General features: G+C 65.7%; 1 protein-coding gene and 1 long non-coding RNA gene across 4 annotated transcripts; one reads left to right on the top strand and one right to left on the bottom strand.

Moving 5' to 3' along the window:
• The first annotated feature begins 52 nt into the window (after positions 1 to 52).
• On the top strand, positions 53 to 17,372 carry LAT (linker for activation of T cells). Of its 3 annotated transcripts, none has more exons than XM_050955918.1 (12): positions 53 to 292; positions 7,832 to 7,942; positions 8,386 to 8,422; positions 8,644 to 8,696; positions 10,161 to 10,224; positions 13,057 to 13,118; positions 14,106 to 14,132; positions 14,373 to 14,436; positions 15,949 to 16,034; positions 16,502 to 16,555; positions 16,896 to 16,958; positions 17,306 to 17,372. In XM_050955918.1, the coding sequence occupies exons 2-12, from the start codon at positions 7,837 to 7,839 to the stop codon at positions 17,362 to 17,364; spliced, it is 675 nt and encodes a 224-aa protein (XP_050811875.1). In that variant the 5' UTR covers positions 53 to 292; positions 7,832 to 7,836; the 3' UTR covers positions 17,365 to 17,372. The 3 variants fall into 3 exon arrangements, with proteins under 3 accessions (XP_050811875.1, XP_050811873.1, XP_050811874.1); XM_050955916.1 differs by having other exon boundaries at positions 8,323 to 8,422; XM_050955917.1 differs by lacking the exon at positions 14,106 to 14,132 and having other exon boundaries at positions 8,323 to 8,422.
• LOC127052335 (uncharacterized) lies at positions 2,426 to 4,309 on the bottom strand. Its single transcript, XR_007774726.1, has 3 exons — positions 3,583 to 4,309; positions 3,014 to 3,330; positions 2,426 to 2,539 (listed from the first exon to the last, which is right to left on the bottom strand). It is a non-coding gene; the product is annotated as an uncharacterized LOC127052335 (long non-coding RNA).
• Positions 17,373 to 17,974: the final 602 nt, after the last annotated feature.

The following is a 17,974-nucleotide window of genomic DNA, read 5'->3' as shown; positions in this document are numbered from 1 at the left end:
TCCGGGCTCTGCTCCCCCCTGGGAGGCCACTTGCTCCCCACTCCGCACCCCCACCCTGAGTGTGAGCTCTGCTCCTCCGTGAGCCACTCGCCCCCTTGCACAAGAGCGTGAGCCCTCGTGCCCCTGTGGGGGAGGCCCCCTCCGAACCTCACACACCTGCTGCTCTCTCAGCGCTACGACTTCCTGCCGGGAGCTCATTGCCCGCCGCAGCTTCCTGCCGGGGGGAGAGCGCGAGCAGCGTGGCGTGGGTGGCAGCGCCGGAGGAGCCAGCACCGGACGCGCCACGGCCCAGGTAGGTGCTGGCCCCCCCACCCGGCTGCAGCCACAGGAAGCCGGATGTGGCGTCTGTCCCCTGGGGCCGGCCAGATGCACGGACGCTCCCCCCAGCCCCCAGCTGCCAGCGTGAGCCTGCCATCTGGGTGACCCTACTGTGAGCTGGATTCGGGGCTGGGGCCCTCTCGGGGGCCGGACGAGGGCTCTGGACTGGGGGGTCTCCAGCCCATCCTGTGGGGCTGAGCCAGACTCTGCTTGGCTCCCTGCCTGTGGAATCCCCCCCCCCTGCTGGGGAGCGGGAGTGAGGGGCCGCTCAGCTCCCCCAAATCTCCAGTGCCTAGCCCAGACCCACGGCGCTATTCCCCAGGCCCCGCTGAGCCACTCCCGGAGACGGGAGGCTGTGGCCCCCCAGCCGGGGCTCGTGCCTGTGACCCCTGCAGGGATGGAGGTGGAGTGAGGCTCAGTGGGGGCCTTGGGCGCTGGCCAGAGACGGGGCCTGGACCAGGCATCTCCCCTCCGGGTCCTGCTGGGAGTTCCACAGATGGGGCCACGAAAGGGTCAGTGGCGACCCTGGGGGGCTGCCCGGAGCAGGTGTCGCCGTGGGGCACGGTGGGGTTGGGCACCAGGGGGCAGCGTCTCCAGGATGTGCCGCGCCCCCCGATACCATCTCGGCTTTTCCTGTTTTGCTGCCTCGAGTGCGAGCTCCATCCATGGGGCGTTGGCGCAGGCACAGTGCCCCCCTCGGGCGGGGACAGGCAGTGCGAGCATGTGGCCAGGGCCCCCGCGGAGCCGGCTAGTCACTCAACAGCGCCGTGGGGCTGGGGGCCCTCAGCCTCGACTCACCGTTAGCCCTGGGCTCCCCACCACCTCTCTGATGCCCCTCAACCCCGACCCACAGCCCTCGCTAGCCCTGGGCTCCCCCCCATCTCCACTGCCCCTCAACCCCAACCCACAGCCCCCGCTAGCCCTGATCTCCCCGCTGCCCCCCCAGCTCTCCACTGCCTCATAACTCTGACCTACAGCCTCCGTCAGTCTTGGGTTCCCCCACTGCCCTCCATCTCTCTGGTGCCCCTCAACCCCGACCCACAGCCCTCGCTAGCCCTGGGCTCCCCCACACCTCTCTACTGCCCCTCAACCCCAACCCACAGCCCCTGCTAGCCCTGATCTCCCTCACTTTCCCCCCCAACTCTCCACTGCCCCTCAACCCCAACCCACAGCCCCCGCTAGCCCTGATCTCCCCCACTGCCCCCCCAGATCTCCACTGCCCCTCAACCCCAACCCACAGCCCCCGCTAGCCCTGATCTCCCCCACTACCCCCCCCAGATCTCCACTGCCCCTCAACCCCAACCCACAGCCCTCGCTAGCCCTGATCTCCCTCACTTCCCCCCCAACTCTCCACTGCCCCTCAACCCCAACCCACAGCCCTCGCTAGCCCTGATCTCCCTCACTTCCCCCCCAACTCTCCACTGCCCCTCAACCCCAACCCACAGCCCCCGCTAGCCCTGATCTCCCCCACTACCCCCCCCCAGATCTCCACTGCCCCTCAACCCCAACCCACAGCCCTCGCTAGCCCTGATCTCCCTCACTTCCCCCCCAACTCTCCACTGCCCCTCAACCCCAACCCACAGCCCCCGCTAGCCCTGATCTCCCCCACTGCCTCCAGCAGCTCTCCACTGCCCCTCAACCCCGACCCACAGCCCTCGCTAGCCCTGGGCAACCCTGCTGACCCCCCCATCTCCACTGCCCCTCAACCCTAACCCACAGCCCCCACTAGCCCTGATCTCCCCCACTGCCCCCCCCCAGCTCTCCACTGCCCCTCAACCCCAACCCACAGCCCCCGCTAGCCCTGATCTCCCCCACTGCCCCCCCCAGCTCTCCACTGCCCCTCAACCCCAACCCACAGCCCCCGCTAGCCCTGATCTCCCCCACTGCCCCCCCCAGCTCTCCACTGCCCCTCAACCCCGACCCACAGCCCTCGCTAGCCCTGGGCAACCCTGCTGACCCCCCCCATCTCCACTGCCCCTCAACCCTAACCCACAGCCCCCACTAGCCCTGATCTCCCCCACTGCCCCCCCCAGCTCTCCACTGCCCCTCAACCCCAACCCACAGCCCCCGCTAGCCCTGATCTCCCCACTGCCCCCCCCAGCTCTCCACTGCCCCTCAACCCCGACCCACAGCCCTCGCTAGCCCTGGGCAACCCTGCTGACCCCCCCATCTCCACTGCCCCTCAACCCCAACCCACAGCCCTCGCTAGCCCTGGGCAACCCTGCTGACCCCCCCATCTCCACTGCCCCTCAACCCCAACCCACAGCCCCCACTAGCCCTGATCTCCCCCACTGCCCCCCCCAGCTCTCCACTGCCCCTCAACCCCAACCCACAGCCCCCGCTAGCCCTGATCTCCCCCACTGCCCCCCCCAGCTCTCCACTGCCCCTCAACTCCGACCCACAGCCCCCGTCAGTCCTGGGTTTCCCCACTGCCCCTCACCTTTCCGCTGCCCATCAGCCCTGACCCACAGCCCTCGCTAGCCCTGGGCTCCCCCCCCACCTCTCTACTGCCCCTCAACCCCGACCCACAGCCCCCGCTAGCCCTGATCTCCCCGCTGCCCCCCCAGCTCTCCACTGCCTCATAACTCTGACCTACAGCCTCCGTCAGTCCTGGGTTCCCCCACTGCCCTCCATCTCTCCGGTGCCCCTCAACCCCGACCCACAGCCCTCTCTAGCCCTGGGCAACCCTGCTGACCTCCCCATCTCCACTGCCCCTCAACCCCGACCCACAGCCCTCTCTAGCCCTGGGCTCCCCTCCACCTCTCTACTGCCCCTCAACCCTGACCCACAGCCCTCGCTAGCCCTGGGCGACCCTGCTGACCCCCCCATCTCCACTGCCCCTCAACCCCAACCCACAGCCCTCACTAGCCCTGGGCTCCCCCCCACCTCTCTACTGCCCCTCAACCCCGACCCACAGCCCCCGTCAGTCCTGGGTTCCCCCACTGCCCCCCACCTCTCTGGTGCCCCTCAACCCTGACCCACAGCCCTCGCTAGCCCTGGGCTCCCCTCCACCTCTCTACTGCCCCTCAACTCCAACCCACAGCCCCCGTCAGTCCTGGGTTCCCCCACTGCCCCCCACCTCTCCAGTACCCCTCAACCCCGACCCACAGCCCCCATTAGCCCTGGGCTCCTCCCAACCTCTCTAATGCCCCTCAACCTCGAACCACAGCCCTCGCTAGCCTTGGGCGACCCTGCTGATCCCCCCATCTCCACTGCCCCTCAACCCCAACCCACAGCCCTCGCTAGCCCTGATCTCCCCCCCACCTCTCTACTGCACCTCAACCCCGACCCACAGCCTCCGTCAGTCCTGGGTTCCCCCACTGCCCCCCACCTCTCCGGTGCCCCTTTACCCCGACCCACAGCCCCCATTAGCCCTGGGCTCCTCCCAACCTCTCTACTGCCCCTCAACCCCAACCCACAGCCCTCGCTAGCCCTGGGCTCCCCCCCACCTCTCTACTGCCCCTGCACCCCGACCCACAGCCCCCGCTAGCCATGATCTCCCCCACTGCCCCCCCAGCTCTCCACTGCCCCTCAACTCCGACCCACAGCCCCCGCTAGCTCTGAGCTCCTCCACTGCCCATCAACTCTGACCCACAGCCCCCGTCATTCCTGGGTTCCCCCACTGCCCCCCACCTCTCCGGTGCCCCTCAACCTCGACCCACAGCCCTCGCTAGCCCTGGGCTCCAACCCACTCCTGCTGGTGCCCCTCAATCCTGACCTTGATGTGGGTCCCCCCATCTTGTTCTCCAGCTCCCCCCCGCCCTGGTTCCTCTCCAGTGAGTTCCCAAGTGCTGCCGGTTTCCACCTGTAACCGACCCGGTTGTTTGTGGTCACCCCTTGGCCACGCTCCAGGGCTCACGCTGCCCAGCCAGGACCTGTTTGCAGGAGCAGCACTGGCGGGGGCTGCCTTGGATGGGGGTCTGGGGGTCGGCGCATCCAGCCCTGTGCAGGGCTGTGCCCCTCTGATGCATGGGGACTGGGACCAGCGCAGGATGGGGGTCGTGGCTGGGAGCCAGAACTCCTGGGTTCTCTCCAGGCTCTGGGAGGGGAGTAGGGGCTGGTGGTTAGGGTAGGGGAGGGCTGGGATCTGGGATCCAGGACTCCTGGGTTCTCTCCCTGCTCTGGGAGGGGAGGGGGAGCTGGTGGGTTAGAGCAGAGGGGCTGGGAGCCAGGCCTCCTGGGTTCTCTCCCCAGCTGTTGTGTGTGACTTGGGGCTGGTCCCTGCCCCCAATGGAGCGTCAGTTTCCTTTCTCACTCTTTGTGCGTTGGGGCTGCGAGCTCTGCGGGGCTGAGACTGGCTCTTGCTCTGTGTCTGGGCAGCACCTGAACTCATGGGCCTTTGATCTGGGTAGTGGGGGAGGAGCCCAGGGAGTTTGGGTAGGTCCTACCATAATAAGGGACGATGAGAGGTGTGACTCCGGCTGCGTGGGGATGGTGCAGGCATCCAGCATGCTGGGGCAGCGGGAGCCTGGGGTGCACCGAGGTCTCTGGTGCAGGGGCCTGGCCTGTGTGTGAGCTGGGCCCCGCTGCGGCTGCTTTGCTGGGAGCTCGGTGCAGGCCCAGCTGAGGCTCCCTGGGGGCGGCAGCTGCAGAGAGAGCCGGGCACCGCTGGGGTGGAAACCGCAGCTGCAGAGATGGAGCCAAGCGGCGTCTGAGCCAGCAGCCCCGCTCCCTCCACACATCTGCTGCAGCAGCAGATCCGGCCTCCCCCTCCCCGGTGATTCAGCCTTGCCCCGCCAGGAACCGCCGGGATCCGGCCCCACCATCAGCCCAGCCTGGGACCCGGCGCACTGGGCGCTGCACGGACCCCGCGAGAGAGGGCTCTGCTATGACCGGTTCAGGCTCAATGGCCGAGGGCCTGGTGCAGATCACACAGCCAGGCAGCAACAGAGCCAGGGATGGAACCCAGGTGTCCTGGCTCCCAGCCCCGCCTGTCCACCTAGCTCTAACCCACCAGGCCCCACTCCCCTCCCCTCCCCGAGCCAGGGATGGAACCCAGGCGTCCTGGCTCCCAGCCCCCCTTGCTCCAACCCACCAGTCCCCACTGCCCTCCCCTCCCCTTCCCGAGCCAGAGATGGAACCCAGGAGTCCTGGCTTCCAACCCACCAGTCCCCACTCCCCTCCCCTCCCCGAGCCAGGGATGGAACCCAGGCATCCTGGCTCCCAGCTCTGCCTGTCCACCTAGCTCTTAACGCACCAGGCCCCACTGCCCTCCCCTCCCCTCCCCGAGCCAGGGATGGAACCGAGGAGTCCTGGCTCCCAAACCCGCCTGTCCACCTAGCTCTAACCCACCAGGCCCCACTCCCCTCCCCGAGCCAGGGATGGAACCGAGGAGTCCTGGCTTCCAACCCACCAGTCCCCACTGCCTTCCCCTCCCCTCCCCGAGCCAGGGATGGAACCCAGGAGTCCTGGCTTCCAACCCACCAGTCCCCACTGCCCTCCCCTCCCCGAGCCAGGGATGGAACCCAGGAGTCCTGGCTCCCAGCTCTGCCTGTCCACCTAGCTCTAACCCACCAGCCCCACTGCCCTCCCCTCCTCTCCCCGAGCCAGGGATGGAACCCAGGAGTCCTGGCTCCCAGCCTCCCTTGCTCCAACCCACCAGGCCCCACTGCCCTCCCCTCCCCTCCCCGAGCCAGGGATGGAACCCAGGAGTCTTGGCTCCCAGCCCTGCCTGTCCACCTAGCTTAACCCACCAGCCCCACTCCCCTCCCTGAGCTGAGAGAGAACCCGGGAGTCCTGGCTCCCAGCCCCCTTGCTCTAAACACCAGCCCCCACTCCTGTCCCAGAGCCAGGGGAGATCCCATTCACTGTTACAGACTAGGGACCGAGTGGCTGGGCAGCAGTTCTGCAGAAAAGGACCTAGGGGTTACAGTGGACGAGAAGCTGGATAGGAGTCAGCAGTGGGCCCTTGTTGCCAAGAAGGAAATAGGGGCATTGCCAGCAGATCGAGGGACCTGATCATTCCCCTCTATTCGACATTGGTGAGGCCTCATCTGGAGTACCGTGTCCAGTTTGGGGCCCCACACTACAAGAAGGATGTGGAGAAATTGGAAAGAGTCCAGCGGAGGGCAACAAAAATGATCAGGGGGCTGGAGCACGTGACTTATGAGGAGAGGCTGAGGGAACTGGGATTGTTTAGTCTGCAGAAGGGAAGAACGAGGGGGGATTTGATAGCTGCTTTCAACTACCTAAAGGGAGTTCCAAAGAGGATGGATCTAGACTGTTCTCAGTGGTGGCAGGTGACAGAACAAGGAGCAATGGTCTCAAGTTGCAGTGGGGAAGGTCTAGGTTGGATATCAGGAAACACTATTTCACTAGGAGGGTGGTGAAGCACTGGAATGGGTTCCCTAGGGAGGTGGTGGGATCTCCTTCCTTAGAGGTTTTTAAGCTCAGGCTTGACAAAGCCCTGGCTGGGATGATTTAGCTGGGGCTGGTCCTGCTTTGAGCAGGGGGTTGGACTCGATATCTCCTGAGGTCCCTTCCAACCCTGAGATTCTAGGAGTCCTGGCTCCCCTCTCCCCCCCCAGGTGCGATGGAGGCCGTCTTTCTGGCTGGGCCCCCCCAACCCCCTCTCCCTCCCCAGGTGCGATGGAGACCGTCTCTGTGGCCAGAGTGCCCCCCAACCCCCCTCTCCCCCCCCAGGTGCAATGGGGCCATCTCTCTGGCCGGGGCCCCCCTCTCCCCCCCAGGTGCGATGAAGGCCGGCTGAGGCCCTCCCTTAACCTCCTCTCCCCCCCAGCTGTGATGGAGTCTAGCCAGGGCCTCCCCAACCCCCTCTCCCCCCAAGGTGCAATGGAGGCTGGCCGGGGCCCCCCTTAACCCCCTCTTCCCCCAGGTGTGATGGGGGCCATCTCTCTGGCCAGGGCCCCGCTTAACTCCCTCTCCCCCCCAGGTGTGATGGAAGCTAGCTGGGGCCCCCCCTAACTCCCGCTCCCCCCCAGCTGAGATAGAGGCTAGCCGGGACCCCCCCAACCCCCTCTCCCCCCCAGGTGTGATGGGGGCCATCTCTCTGGCTGGGCCCCCCCCTAAATCCCTCTCCCCCTCCCAGGTGTGATGGAGGCCATCTCTGTGGCCGGAGTGCCCCCCAACCCCCTCTCCCCCTCCAGGTGCGATGGGGGCCATCTCTCTGGCTGGGGCCCCTCTAAACCCCCTCTCCCCCCCCCAGGTGCGATGGAGGCCAGCCAGGGCCACCCTTAACCCCCTCTCCCCTCCAGCTGTGATGGAGGCTAGCCGGGGCCCCCCCAACCCCCTCTCCCCCCAAGGTGCGATGGAGGCTGGCCGGGGCCCCCTTAACCCCCTCTCCCCCCCAGCTGTGATGGAGGCTGGCCGGGGCCCCCCTTAACCCCCTCTCCCCCCAGGTGTGATGGGGGCCATCTCTCTGGCCAGGGCTCCGCTTAACCCCCTCTCCCCCCCCAGGTGTGATGGAAGCTAGCCAGGGCCCCCCCCAACCCCCTCTCCCCCCAAGGTGCGATGGAGGCTGGCCGGGGCCCCCCTTAACCCCCTCTCCCCCCAGGTGTGATGGAAGCCGTCTCTCTGACCGGGGTGCTCTGGGCCGTCGTGCTGGTTCTCCCGGCCGTGCTGGCCACGGCTCTCTGCATCGGCTGCCGAGACACCGGCTCCCCTGGTAAGTCCAGTGCCCCGACCCCCACATCCAGCATGGCCTGGGCCTGGGGGGCTGCACATGGGCTGCCCCAGCTTCAGCCATGGGGCAGCGGGACATTCATCCCAATGCACAAGAGGACCCAGCACCTTCCCCTCCACCCCATGCCTTGCCACCCCCCCACCCCTGCTCCCTCTGAGGGACCCTCTCACACATGCTCTGCTCCCCCCAGGGCCCCCCCACAAACACCCTGCTCCCCCCCAGGGACACCCCTACCCCTTCCTCCCACCTGAGCCCCCCAACATACACCCTGCTCCCCCCCTGGACCCATGCCAGCCCCCTCCCCTGTGTTGGGCTACCATGGGGGGGTGGGTTGTCCACTCAATCTCTCCCATGCCCCATAGGAGCAGAGTGGGCCAGACCCCCCCTGCCCCCACCCCTAACGCTGCGCCCTGCTCTCTCACCAGCCCACGGAGCCCAGGCGGTCGGGGACTACGAGTACAAGTGAGTCCGTGTCAGTCTGTCGCACAGCGAGGGGGCGCCAGGCAGGGGCTCGGGGTCCCCGGGAGAGGGGCCATGGCTGGGACTGGCCATGGGGGATGGGCCTAAGGGGGGGCTCCCTTGGGGAGAGTTTGGGGGGGCAGGGTGCTCTCTAGGGGTATCTGGCAGGTACTGAATGGGTGGACCTTGCCTGGCTCTAATGACATCTCCTCTGCCGCCCACAGACCCCCACCTTGCGTCCCCCCCAACAGCTTCATGGTGCTGACCCGAGCCAACTGTGAGTACCCCCATGCACCCCACCCTGTACCCCTGTCATCCTTTGTATCCCCCGCAATCCATCCCCTATTCCCCACCCCACCCTGTACCCCTGTGACCCCTCGTATGCCCTGCACCCCGTCCCCTCTTCCCCACCCCCATCCTGTACCCCTGCGACCTCTCGTATCCCCTGCACCCCATCTCCTATTCCCCCCCACTGTACCCCTGTGACCCCTCATATCCCCTGCACCCTATCCCCTCTTCCCCACCCCCACGTTGTACCCCTGCGACCTCTCGTATCCCCTGCACCCCATCTCCTATTCCCCCCCACTGTACCCCTGTGACCCCTCATATCCCCTGCACCCTGTCCCCTCTTCCCCACCCCCACGTTGTACCCCTGCGACCTCTCGTATCCCCTGCATCCCATCTCCTATTCCCCCCCACTGTACCCTTGTGACCCCTCGTATCCCCTGCACCCTGTCCCCTCTTCCCCACCCCCACCTTGTACCCCTGTGACCCCTCGTATCCCCTGCACCCTGTCCCCTCTTCCCTACCCCCACCCCGTATCCCTGTGACTCCTCGTATCCCCTGCCCCCATCCCCTCTTCCCCACCCCCGCCCTGTACCCCTCTGACCCTTCGTATCCCCTGCACCCCATCCCCTATTCCCCACCCCTGCCCTGTACCCCTCTGACCCCTTGTATCCCCTGCACCCCATCTCCTATTCTCCACCCCATCCTGTACCCCTCTGACCTCTCGTATCCCCTGAACCCCATCCCCTATTTCCCACCCCCGCCCTGTACCCCTGAGATCCCTCGTATACCCTGAACCCTGTCCCCTATTCTCCACCCCCGCCCTGTGACCCCTCGTATCCCCTGCACCCCGTCCCCTGTTCCCCACCTCTGCCCTGTACCCGTGTGACCCCTCGTATCCCCTGCACCCCATCCCCTGTTCCCCACTCCCGCCCTGTGCCCCTCTGACCCCTCGTATCCCCTGCACCCCATCCCGTTCCCCACCCCCGCCCTGTGCCCCTCTGACCCCTCGTATCCCCTGCACCCCATCCCCTGTTCCCCACCCCCGCCCTGTACCCCTCTGACCCCTCGTATCCCCTGCACCCCATCCCCTGTTCCCCACCCCCGCCCTGTGCCCCTCTGACCTCTCGTATCCCCTGCACCCCATCCCCTGTTCCCCACCCCCACCCTGTACCCCTGTGACCCCTCGTATCCCCTGAACCCCATCAACTATTCCCCACCGCACACTGTGCCCCTCTGACCCCTCGTATCCCTTGCACCCCATCCCCTGTTCCCCACCCCCGCCCTGTGCTCCTCTGACCCCTCGTATCCCCTGCACCCCATCCCCTGTTCCCCACCACACACTGTGCTCCCTGCTACCCCATCCCCTGCCATGCGCCCCGCTGCACCTCCACACCCTGAACCCCCATCTTCCCGCCCCACTGGCCCCAGTCAGGCCAATCTCCTGTCTCCTCAGATCCCTCCAGGAACCAGATCAAACAGCAACCGGTGGCGCCTGCTGAGCAGTTCCTGTCCATCCCGTGAGTACCCCAGTGACCCCCTGTTCCTGCCCTGCCCCCCAGGACACCTCCACCTTGAGCAGTTCCTGTCCATCCCGTGAGTACCCCAGTGACCCCCCCACCCTGTCCCCCCAGGACACCCCCACCCTGAGCAGTTCCTGTCCATCCCGTGAGTACCCCAGTGACCCCCCCACCCTGTCCCCCCAGGACACCCCCACCCTGAGCAGTTCCTGTCCATCCCGTGAGTACCCCAGTGACCCCCCCACCCTGTCCCCCCAGGACACCCCCACCTTGAGCAGTTCCTGTCCATGCCGTGAGTACCCCAGTGACCTCCCCACCCTGTCCCCCCAGGACACCCCCACCTTGAGCAGTTCCTGTCCATCCCGTGAGTACCCCAGTGACCCCCTGTTCCTGCCCTGCCCCCCAGGACACCCCCACCTTGAGCAGATCCTGTCCATCCTAGGGGTACCCCAGTGACCCCCCGTTCCTGCCCTGCCCTGCCCCCCTGGGACACTCCCACCCTGAGCAGTTCCTGTCCATCCCGTTAGTACCCCAGTGACCCCCGCTGCCCTGTCCCCCCAGGACACCCCCACCTTGAGCAGTTCCTATCCATCCCGTGAGTACCCCAGTGACCCCCGCTGCCCTGTCCCCCCAGAACACCCCCACCCTGAGCAGTTCCTGTCCATCCCGTGAGTACGCCAGCGACCCCCGCCGCCCTGTCCCCCCAGGACACCCCCACCCTGAGCAGTTCCTGTCCATCCTGTGAGTACCCCAGTGACCCCCCCCCAACCCTGTCCCCCCAGGACACCCTCGGCTTGAGCAGTTCCTGTCCATCCCGTGAGTACCCCAGTGACCCCCTGTTCCTGCCCTGCCCCCCCAGAACACCCCCACCCTGAGCAGTTCCTGTCCATCCTGGGAGTACCCAGTGACCCCTCGTTCCTGCCCTGCCCCCCTGGGACACCCCCACCCTGAGCAGTTCCTGTCCATCCTAGGAGTACCCCAGTGACCCCCCTGTTCCTGCCCTGCCCCCCCAGAACATCCCCACCTTGAGCAGTTCCTGTCCATCCTAGGAGTACCCCAGTGACCCCCCGTTCCTGCCCTGCCCCCCCAGAACACCCCCACCTTGAGCAGTTCCTGTCCATCCTAGGAGTACCCCAGTGAACCCCCCCGCCCTGTCCCCCCAGGACACCCCCACCTTGAGCAGTTCCTGTCCATCCCGTGAGTACCCCAGTGACCCCCCCTGCCCTGTCCGCCCAGAACACCCCCACCCTGAGCAGTTCCTGTCCATCCTGGGAGTACCCCAGTGACCCCCCGTTCCTGCCCTGCCCTGCCCCCCTGGGACACCCCCACCCTGAGCAGTTCCTGTCCATCCTGGGAGTACCCCAGTGACCCCCTGTGCCAGAGTGTGGGGGAGTCCGGCTCTGCACCCCTCTTCCTGGGACTCACAGCCAGCCAGTAAAACAGAAGGTTTTTTGGACAACAGGAACAAAGGATACAGCAGAGGTTGTAGGCGCAACCAGGACTCCTCAGTTGAGTCCTTCTGGGGGTTCAGGGAGCTTAGACCCCAGCTTGGGGTGCCCTGCACTGCACCACCCAGCCCCAAACCGACCCAGCCCTCTCCAGCCGGCCCCTTCCTTTGTCCAGCTTCCAGGGCAGAGGTGTTCACTCCCCCCCGCCTAGCTCAGGTCACAGGCTCAGGTCCTGTCTCTCACCTAAAGTCACCCCCTGTTCTCCCATCCCCACCACAGACAGTCCCTACTGCATCACACCCCCCCTTCCTGCCCTGCCCTCCTGGGACACCCCCATCCTGAGCAGGTCCTGTACATCGCTGAGTTCCCCCCAGGGCTTCCCCTCGATCCCTGCCCAGAACCCCTGGGCTCCCGCAGTGCTCCATGAGTCCGCCCTGCAGGCCTTGGCCGCCCCAGGCCCGGTCTCTGGGGCTGGTGGGGCTGAGCAGGCCCCACAGACACAGCTGGTGGGGGGATGGGGTGCTGCGGTCACCTCGCTGTGGTGTGTCAGCAGGGATAAGTCAGGGTGTGTGTTGGTGCAAGTGTGTCAGAGCATGTCAGGTCATGTGTGTGTGACACAGAGCCACAGTACCGAGGCTACAGCCCCCAGCTTTAGAACAGACCCCTGGGGTCCCACTCTTCCTCCAGGGTGAGCCCTACGAGTCCCCCTGAGCCGGAGCTCGAGGGAGACGTGTCGCCCCCAGCGCCAGCTCCTGCGGGGCCAGGCAGCGGCTGCAGGCACAGCTGGGTTCCTGTGGGGCTGGCCGGGCACAGCCCTCGGGTAGCCCAGAGAGAAGCAGGCTAAAGCCCAGCCCGGCCCAGCCACGCGGCAGAGACCCTTTGGCTCCCGCTCTGGGCCCTGTCCGCTCCCAGGCTCTGTCCTGGGGGAGCAGCGACACTAAGCCACCCCCCAGCCAACACGTACCAACCCCACCTGGCCTGTCTGAACTCACTGGCGGGGCACACCTGGCTGGCTTCCTGCGGGTGTCGGGGGGCGCCAGGCAGAGTCGTTAGCCAATGTCCCGGTGATTGGATTTGCCATTGTCTTCACACACGCTCCATGGACCTGGCCCAAACCCAAGACAGCTGGGCGCCCCTCACACCTGCATTGCTGGGCCTCTGCAGAGAGCACAGAGCCCCTCCCACGCGCTAATGAACAATGCAGTGTCTGGGGAAACTGAGGCACGCACAAACTCTTACAGAAAATTCCTCTCCATCTGGGGGGCACGGTAGGCGTGTGTTCTGCCTGAGGCAAGACATGTTGGGTATGGTGGGGGTGTCCATGTGCAGACTGGGGGGGCTTAGGCCTGGCCTGCCCCTCCTAATCCAGCCTCCCCATTTCCAGGCGATCCCCACAGGCGCCCCAGAGCCGCCAAGTCTCCCTCAGCAGGACAGAGACCGACAATGGTGAGTGGGGAGGTTGAGGGGGAGAGAAATGGGGACGTGGAGACAGAAATACAGGAAGACAGACCGGGGATGGACAGACGGCTGGGCGGATGGCTGGGGGGAATGGGTGGGATAGTCGTGATGGACAGACAGATGGACAGGGGGATGGGCAGAAGGGGGATGGATGGGTGGCTCGAGGTACAGGTGGACGGATGGGGTGCAAGGTGGATGGGGGCTGGACGGGCAGATGGCTGGGGGGCTGGACAGATGGAATAGTCATGATGGACAGACAGACAGGGAGATGGGGGATGGGCACACGGGATAGCAGTGATGGACAGACAGACGGACGGGGGAACAGGGAGACTGGATAGCAGTGATGGACAGACAGGCGGACAGGGGGACAGGCAGATGGAGACGAACAGACGGGATAGCAGTGATGGACAGACAGACGGGCGGGGGGACAGGAAGACAGGGGACGGACGGACAGGATAGTGGTGATGGACAGCTGGACGGAGGGGGGGACAGGCAGACGGGGGCACAGGGAGACGGGCTAGCAGTGATGGACAGACGGATGGACGGGGGGGAACAGGCAGACAGGATAGCAGTGATGGACAGACGGATGGGGACAGGCAGATGGAATAGCTGTGATGGACAGATGGATGGGAACGGACGGGCGGGATACCAGTGACAGACAGATGGACGGATGGAGGGACAGGCGGATGGGGACGGACGGATGGGATAGCAGTGACGGACAGACGGACGGATGGGTGACACGGGGACAGGTGGACGGGGAACAGACAGATGGGATAGCAATGATGGACGGACGGGGGACACGGGGACAGGCGGACGGGGGACAGGCAGATGGAGATGGACAGACAGGATAGCAGTGATGGACAGATGGGGAGGATGGAGCGGGGGGAGTGACAGGCAGAGATATGGGAAGGATGAAGGACGGGGATCGCTGGGCTTTGGGGGTGACTGACACCTTTCTTTCCCCTCCCCCTCCAGACAGCGTCCCCAGCTATGAAAATGAGGGTGAGTCTGGACACCCCCCAGGTAGTGCGGGGGGGGGGGCAAGAGCCAGTGTCAGGACCGCTGCCGGGTTGGGGGCAGGAGGGTGCAAGGGGTGATGGGGGGTGTGGTGGGCAGAGGGTGAGGGCAGCAGGGTGGGGGGGGTGAGAAGAAGGTCAGGAGCCGGCAGGAGGGGAAGGGGGAGAAGGGGGCAGAGCAGCTGGTTCCCCCCCATACTAACCCCTCCCTGTGTCTTGGTTGCAGAGCGGCCTCGTGGGGATGACGACGACAATGACTATAACAACGAGATCTACATCCCTGGCTACGTGTATGAGCTGGGGGGGGGGGGGGGGGGAGTGGTGGCTGGGAGGGACAGGGAGATGGGGGGGAGTTAGGCTGTGGGGGGGAGACAGGCTGTTGGGGGAAGATGGGCAGAGAAATGGGGTGGGGAGATGGGGGGTGGTGGCAGGGAGATGTGCAGAGGGGGGATGGGTTGTTTGGGGAAGATGGGCAGGGGAGTGGGGGTGGGGAGATAGAGGTGGGGATGGGGAGATGGGGGGTGGGGAGACGGGCTTGGGGGGCGGATGGACTGAGGAGGCCTGGGGGGGACAGGCCATGAGGTGGCAGGGCTGGACGTGGCACTGGGTCCAAGCCTGGGGGGTCAAAGGTCATGAATGGGAGTTGTGACAGGTTGTCCCCCCTTTTGGGGGGCCACCTGATATATTGAGGTCCCACTGAGCCCCCCGGTTCCACCCGCCTGGGCTCGCCCCCCTATCCCGCTGAGCCAGGCCCTCCAGCCGCCTCCAGCCCACGCAGGTAGGGCCAGACCCAGCGGCAGAAAGTCCCAGACGTGGAGCTCAGCTCTGCCTGGGAAGGCTCGGCTCGGGGAGTGCCCAGCGTCAAGTGCAACCCCCTGTGGAGAGTGAACCCCAAATTGTACCCTCTTGCGCTGCACAGAGACCTGCCCAGCGCAAGCTCCTGCAATCCGCCCCCTGCCTCAGTGGGAGGACGAGCTGCGCGGCTCCCTGCCCCCAGCTCTGAACTCCACACCGGGTCAGAGACGACAAAACCCAGTGGATTAACCACAGACGGCAGCTGTGACGTGATTGTCAGGGACAGCAAACAGGACAAAGCAGATTATCTCAGCAAAGCTGCAAACAAGCGTAAGCCACGAGCTAGGGAGGAGATAAGTGAGGGAATCTTCACCCTGCATGAGAAACGGGCTGGCAGACTCAAGGCACAAGCTGCCTTGGCTTTCCCAGGATTTCTTCCAGGCTAGAGATCCTTCACTTCCCGCAGGTCAGGCCTTGCCCCTCGGGTGTTTCCAGGTGTGTTGTAGCAGGGAGAGTGAGGTCCCCCCAGGATGTCATTTCCCCTTTTTCTATCTTCTCCCCACTCTCTGGAAAGCTCTTTTGCTGTGGCCTGGCTCAGACAGTCCCCATTGTGCGGTGCTGTCTCTGAGGGGTTTCTGGGATGATCCTTGTGCTTGTGCATTGCCTCAGTGAGCCAGGAACGTTGTGGTACCTGGCAGGCTGCTTGTGGGTGTTCTCAGCCTCACAACGTGTTTCAGTAACACACGCACAGCCAAACTTCATAACCTCACATACAACGATAGCGCATCCAATCCAGCGAGATATTCCTGTCCAGCAGATCAGGACTTGTAGAATGACCTGTCGCAAGGCAGCCTTTGTACAAACATACCATGGCTACATGACAGTGGTGAATATGGGGGTGTCAGGGTGTCACAGGGGTCATTGCTGGGGGGGCAGGGTCAGAGCCAGGAGTTCAGTGAATGCTCTGGCTGGTCAGTCTCACCCGTCCCATTCCCCTCCCCCCACAGGGAGGTGCTTCCTGACAGCGTCACCGAGACGTCCCCCACGGAGCTGGTCACCTCAGGGCCAGAGCTCAGGGACAGCGTGTCCTCAGGTGAATTGGGGCCACCGCCCAGCCCACCCGTCTCCCACAGGGCCTGAGCAGAGACCCCTCAGAGGGCCACTCTGGGTACCTGTCCCCCAGCCTGGGCCCATACAGTCCCCGGGAACATTTTAGAGTGGATCTAGTGTCGGGCAGTTCCACCGTCCCATGCAATCAGCATTAACCTCCCTCTGCCCCCTGGCATTGCGCTGTGGGGGGTGGGGCAGCTACCTGACCCCTTCTTGCCCTGGTCACTGTCCCATCCCTCGTGCCCCATTTGGATGTGTCCCTGGCCCCCAGTCACCCAGCTGTATTGGGATCCAGGTGTAATTTATGGGGAGAGCAGTGACCTGAACAACTCTGGGTGGGTCCCAGATTGAAGCCTTGGGGGTGGGGAGGGTTCCCAGGGTCCCTGCTGTGGGGAGAAGTTGGAAGGAGGCCCTCCCCCCTCACTGACCCTTTCTCTCGCTCTCTGGCAGTGGCAATGGGGGATGAGTACGAGAACATGCCGGAGGCCCAGAGGGAGTCGCTGGGTGAGTGTGGGACCCCCAGCCCCATCTGTCTCTGCCTGGCCCAGCTCAGGAAGGGGTGATCCTGGAACTGGGGCTGACTGGGGGAAGCGGGCGATTCCCGGGAAGGGCCCATGGGGGCGAGTGGGAGAGGGGTTGGGGGGAAAAGATGAGACTGAACCTCCCCCACCCCAGGGTCCCCCGGGGGCCGGGTAGGGATCCCAGTGCCATGGGGGGGGGATTGTAGTGGGGACTGAGCCCCCCAGGGCCCAGTGCATGGGGTCCCCTGGGGCAGTTCCTCCATCCCCAGTCAGGGGGTCCCCCTGCACCCCCCGTGCTCACTGCCCCGGGTCACTCCCCACAGCTGACAGCCTGGAGTACGTCAACATGCCAGAGCCTGGATCCAGCCGCCCTGACGCCCACTACGGTGAGTGTGTGTGTGTGGGGTACCTGCCCCTCCCCCGCTATCATGAGTGGGGGGGTCCCCAAGCCTGGGGGACCCTTCCTCCCATTAACCCTCCTCGCTGGGGCCCCAGGAACCTCCTAACAAGCCAGGGGTATGAGTAGCACCCAAGGGGGCTGGGCTGTGGTGAAGCCCTGTGTGTGGGGCCGGGGGTGTTCTGGGGAGCCCGGGAGGGTGGGGGGCTGGAGCGGTTCTGGGCCAGCCCCATATGTCAGGGCAGGGGGGCGGTTCTGGAGAGCCCCGAGGGTGGGGCCTGGGGGGGGGCCAGTTCTGGGGGAGCCCCGTCTCACTCCCTCCGGCTCCCGTCATAGGCGCCAGCGACCGCGAGAGCGAGGATGATGGCCCTGACTACGAGAACCTGCACCGCTGAGTGTGAGGTACTGACGCCCCGGCCCCCCCACGCCTGCCCTGCCCCACCTCCACCCTGTGCCCTGCCCTGGCCCCTCATGCCTGCCCTGTGCCACCTCTGCCCTAAGCCCTGCACCCCAAACTCTGACCCCTCCCCACCCTCACCAGCACTCCGAGGGCCACCTGCTTGGGCTGCACCACATGGGAGCCTCCACAAAGAACTCTGGGAGGGAAGGGGGCCCCCACCTCCTGCCCCCCATGGCTGGGGCTGCAGCTGTCCCAGCAGAAGGGGCTGGGTCCCCACCTATCTCTCCACCTTGGGTCCCTGTTACTCTGGCCGGCCGGGTCCCCCCAGCATCCCCCCAGCGTGGGGGCCCAGGTCAGGCCCATCCCCCTTGTGACCCTCCGGCTCTCTGTTGCAGGCAGACCCCCAACTCTGGAGAGTGACCCCCCCCCCGCGGGGATCCTGCCTTCGAGGAGCGAACCAACAGCTGGATGAGCCCCCAGGAACCTTGCCATGGGGGGCCTGAAAAACTCTCCCTGCTGGCCCCACCTCTGCACCCCATATCCTGAGAAACCACCTGTGAAAGCCCCACTTGGGGGCTCTGTCTGCCCCCCAGGCTCCCCTCCCC

Source organism: Gopherus flavomarginatus, chromosome 5, assembly GCF_025201925.1.
Source record: "Gopherus flavomarginatus isolate rGopFla2 chromosome 5, rGopFla2.mat.asm, whole genome shotgun sequence".
NCBI classification, from domain to species: Eukaryota; Metazoa; Chordata; order Testudines; family Testudinidae; genus Gopherus; species Gopherus flavomarginatus.
This window is presented reverse-complemented; position numbering and strand designations above follow the sequence as displayed.

Coding starts and splice junctions, on each gene's coding strand:
- LAT (XM_050955916.1), top strand. CDS start 7,837: ATGGAAGCCGTCTCTCTGACCGGGGTGCTCTGGGCCGTCGTGCTGGTT. Junction 14,133..14,372: donor CCCCAGCTATGAAAATGAGG/GTGAGTCTGGAC, acceptor TCTTGGTTGCAG/AGCGGCCTCGTGGGGATGAC. Junction 14,437..15,948: donor ATCTACATCCCTGGCTACGT/GTATGAGCTGGG, acceptor CTCCCCCCACAG/GGAGGTGCTTCCTGACAGCG.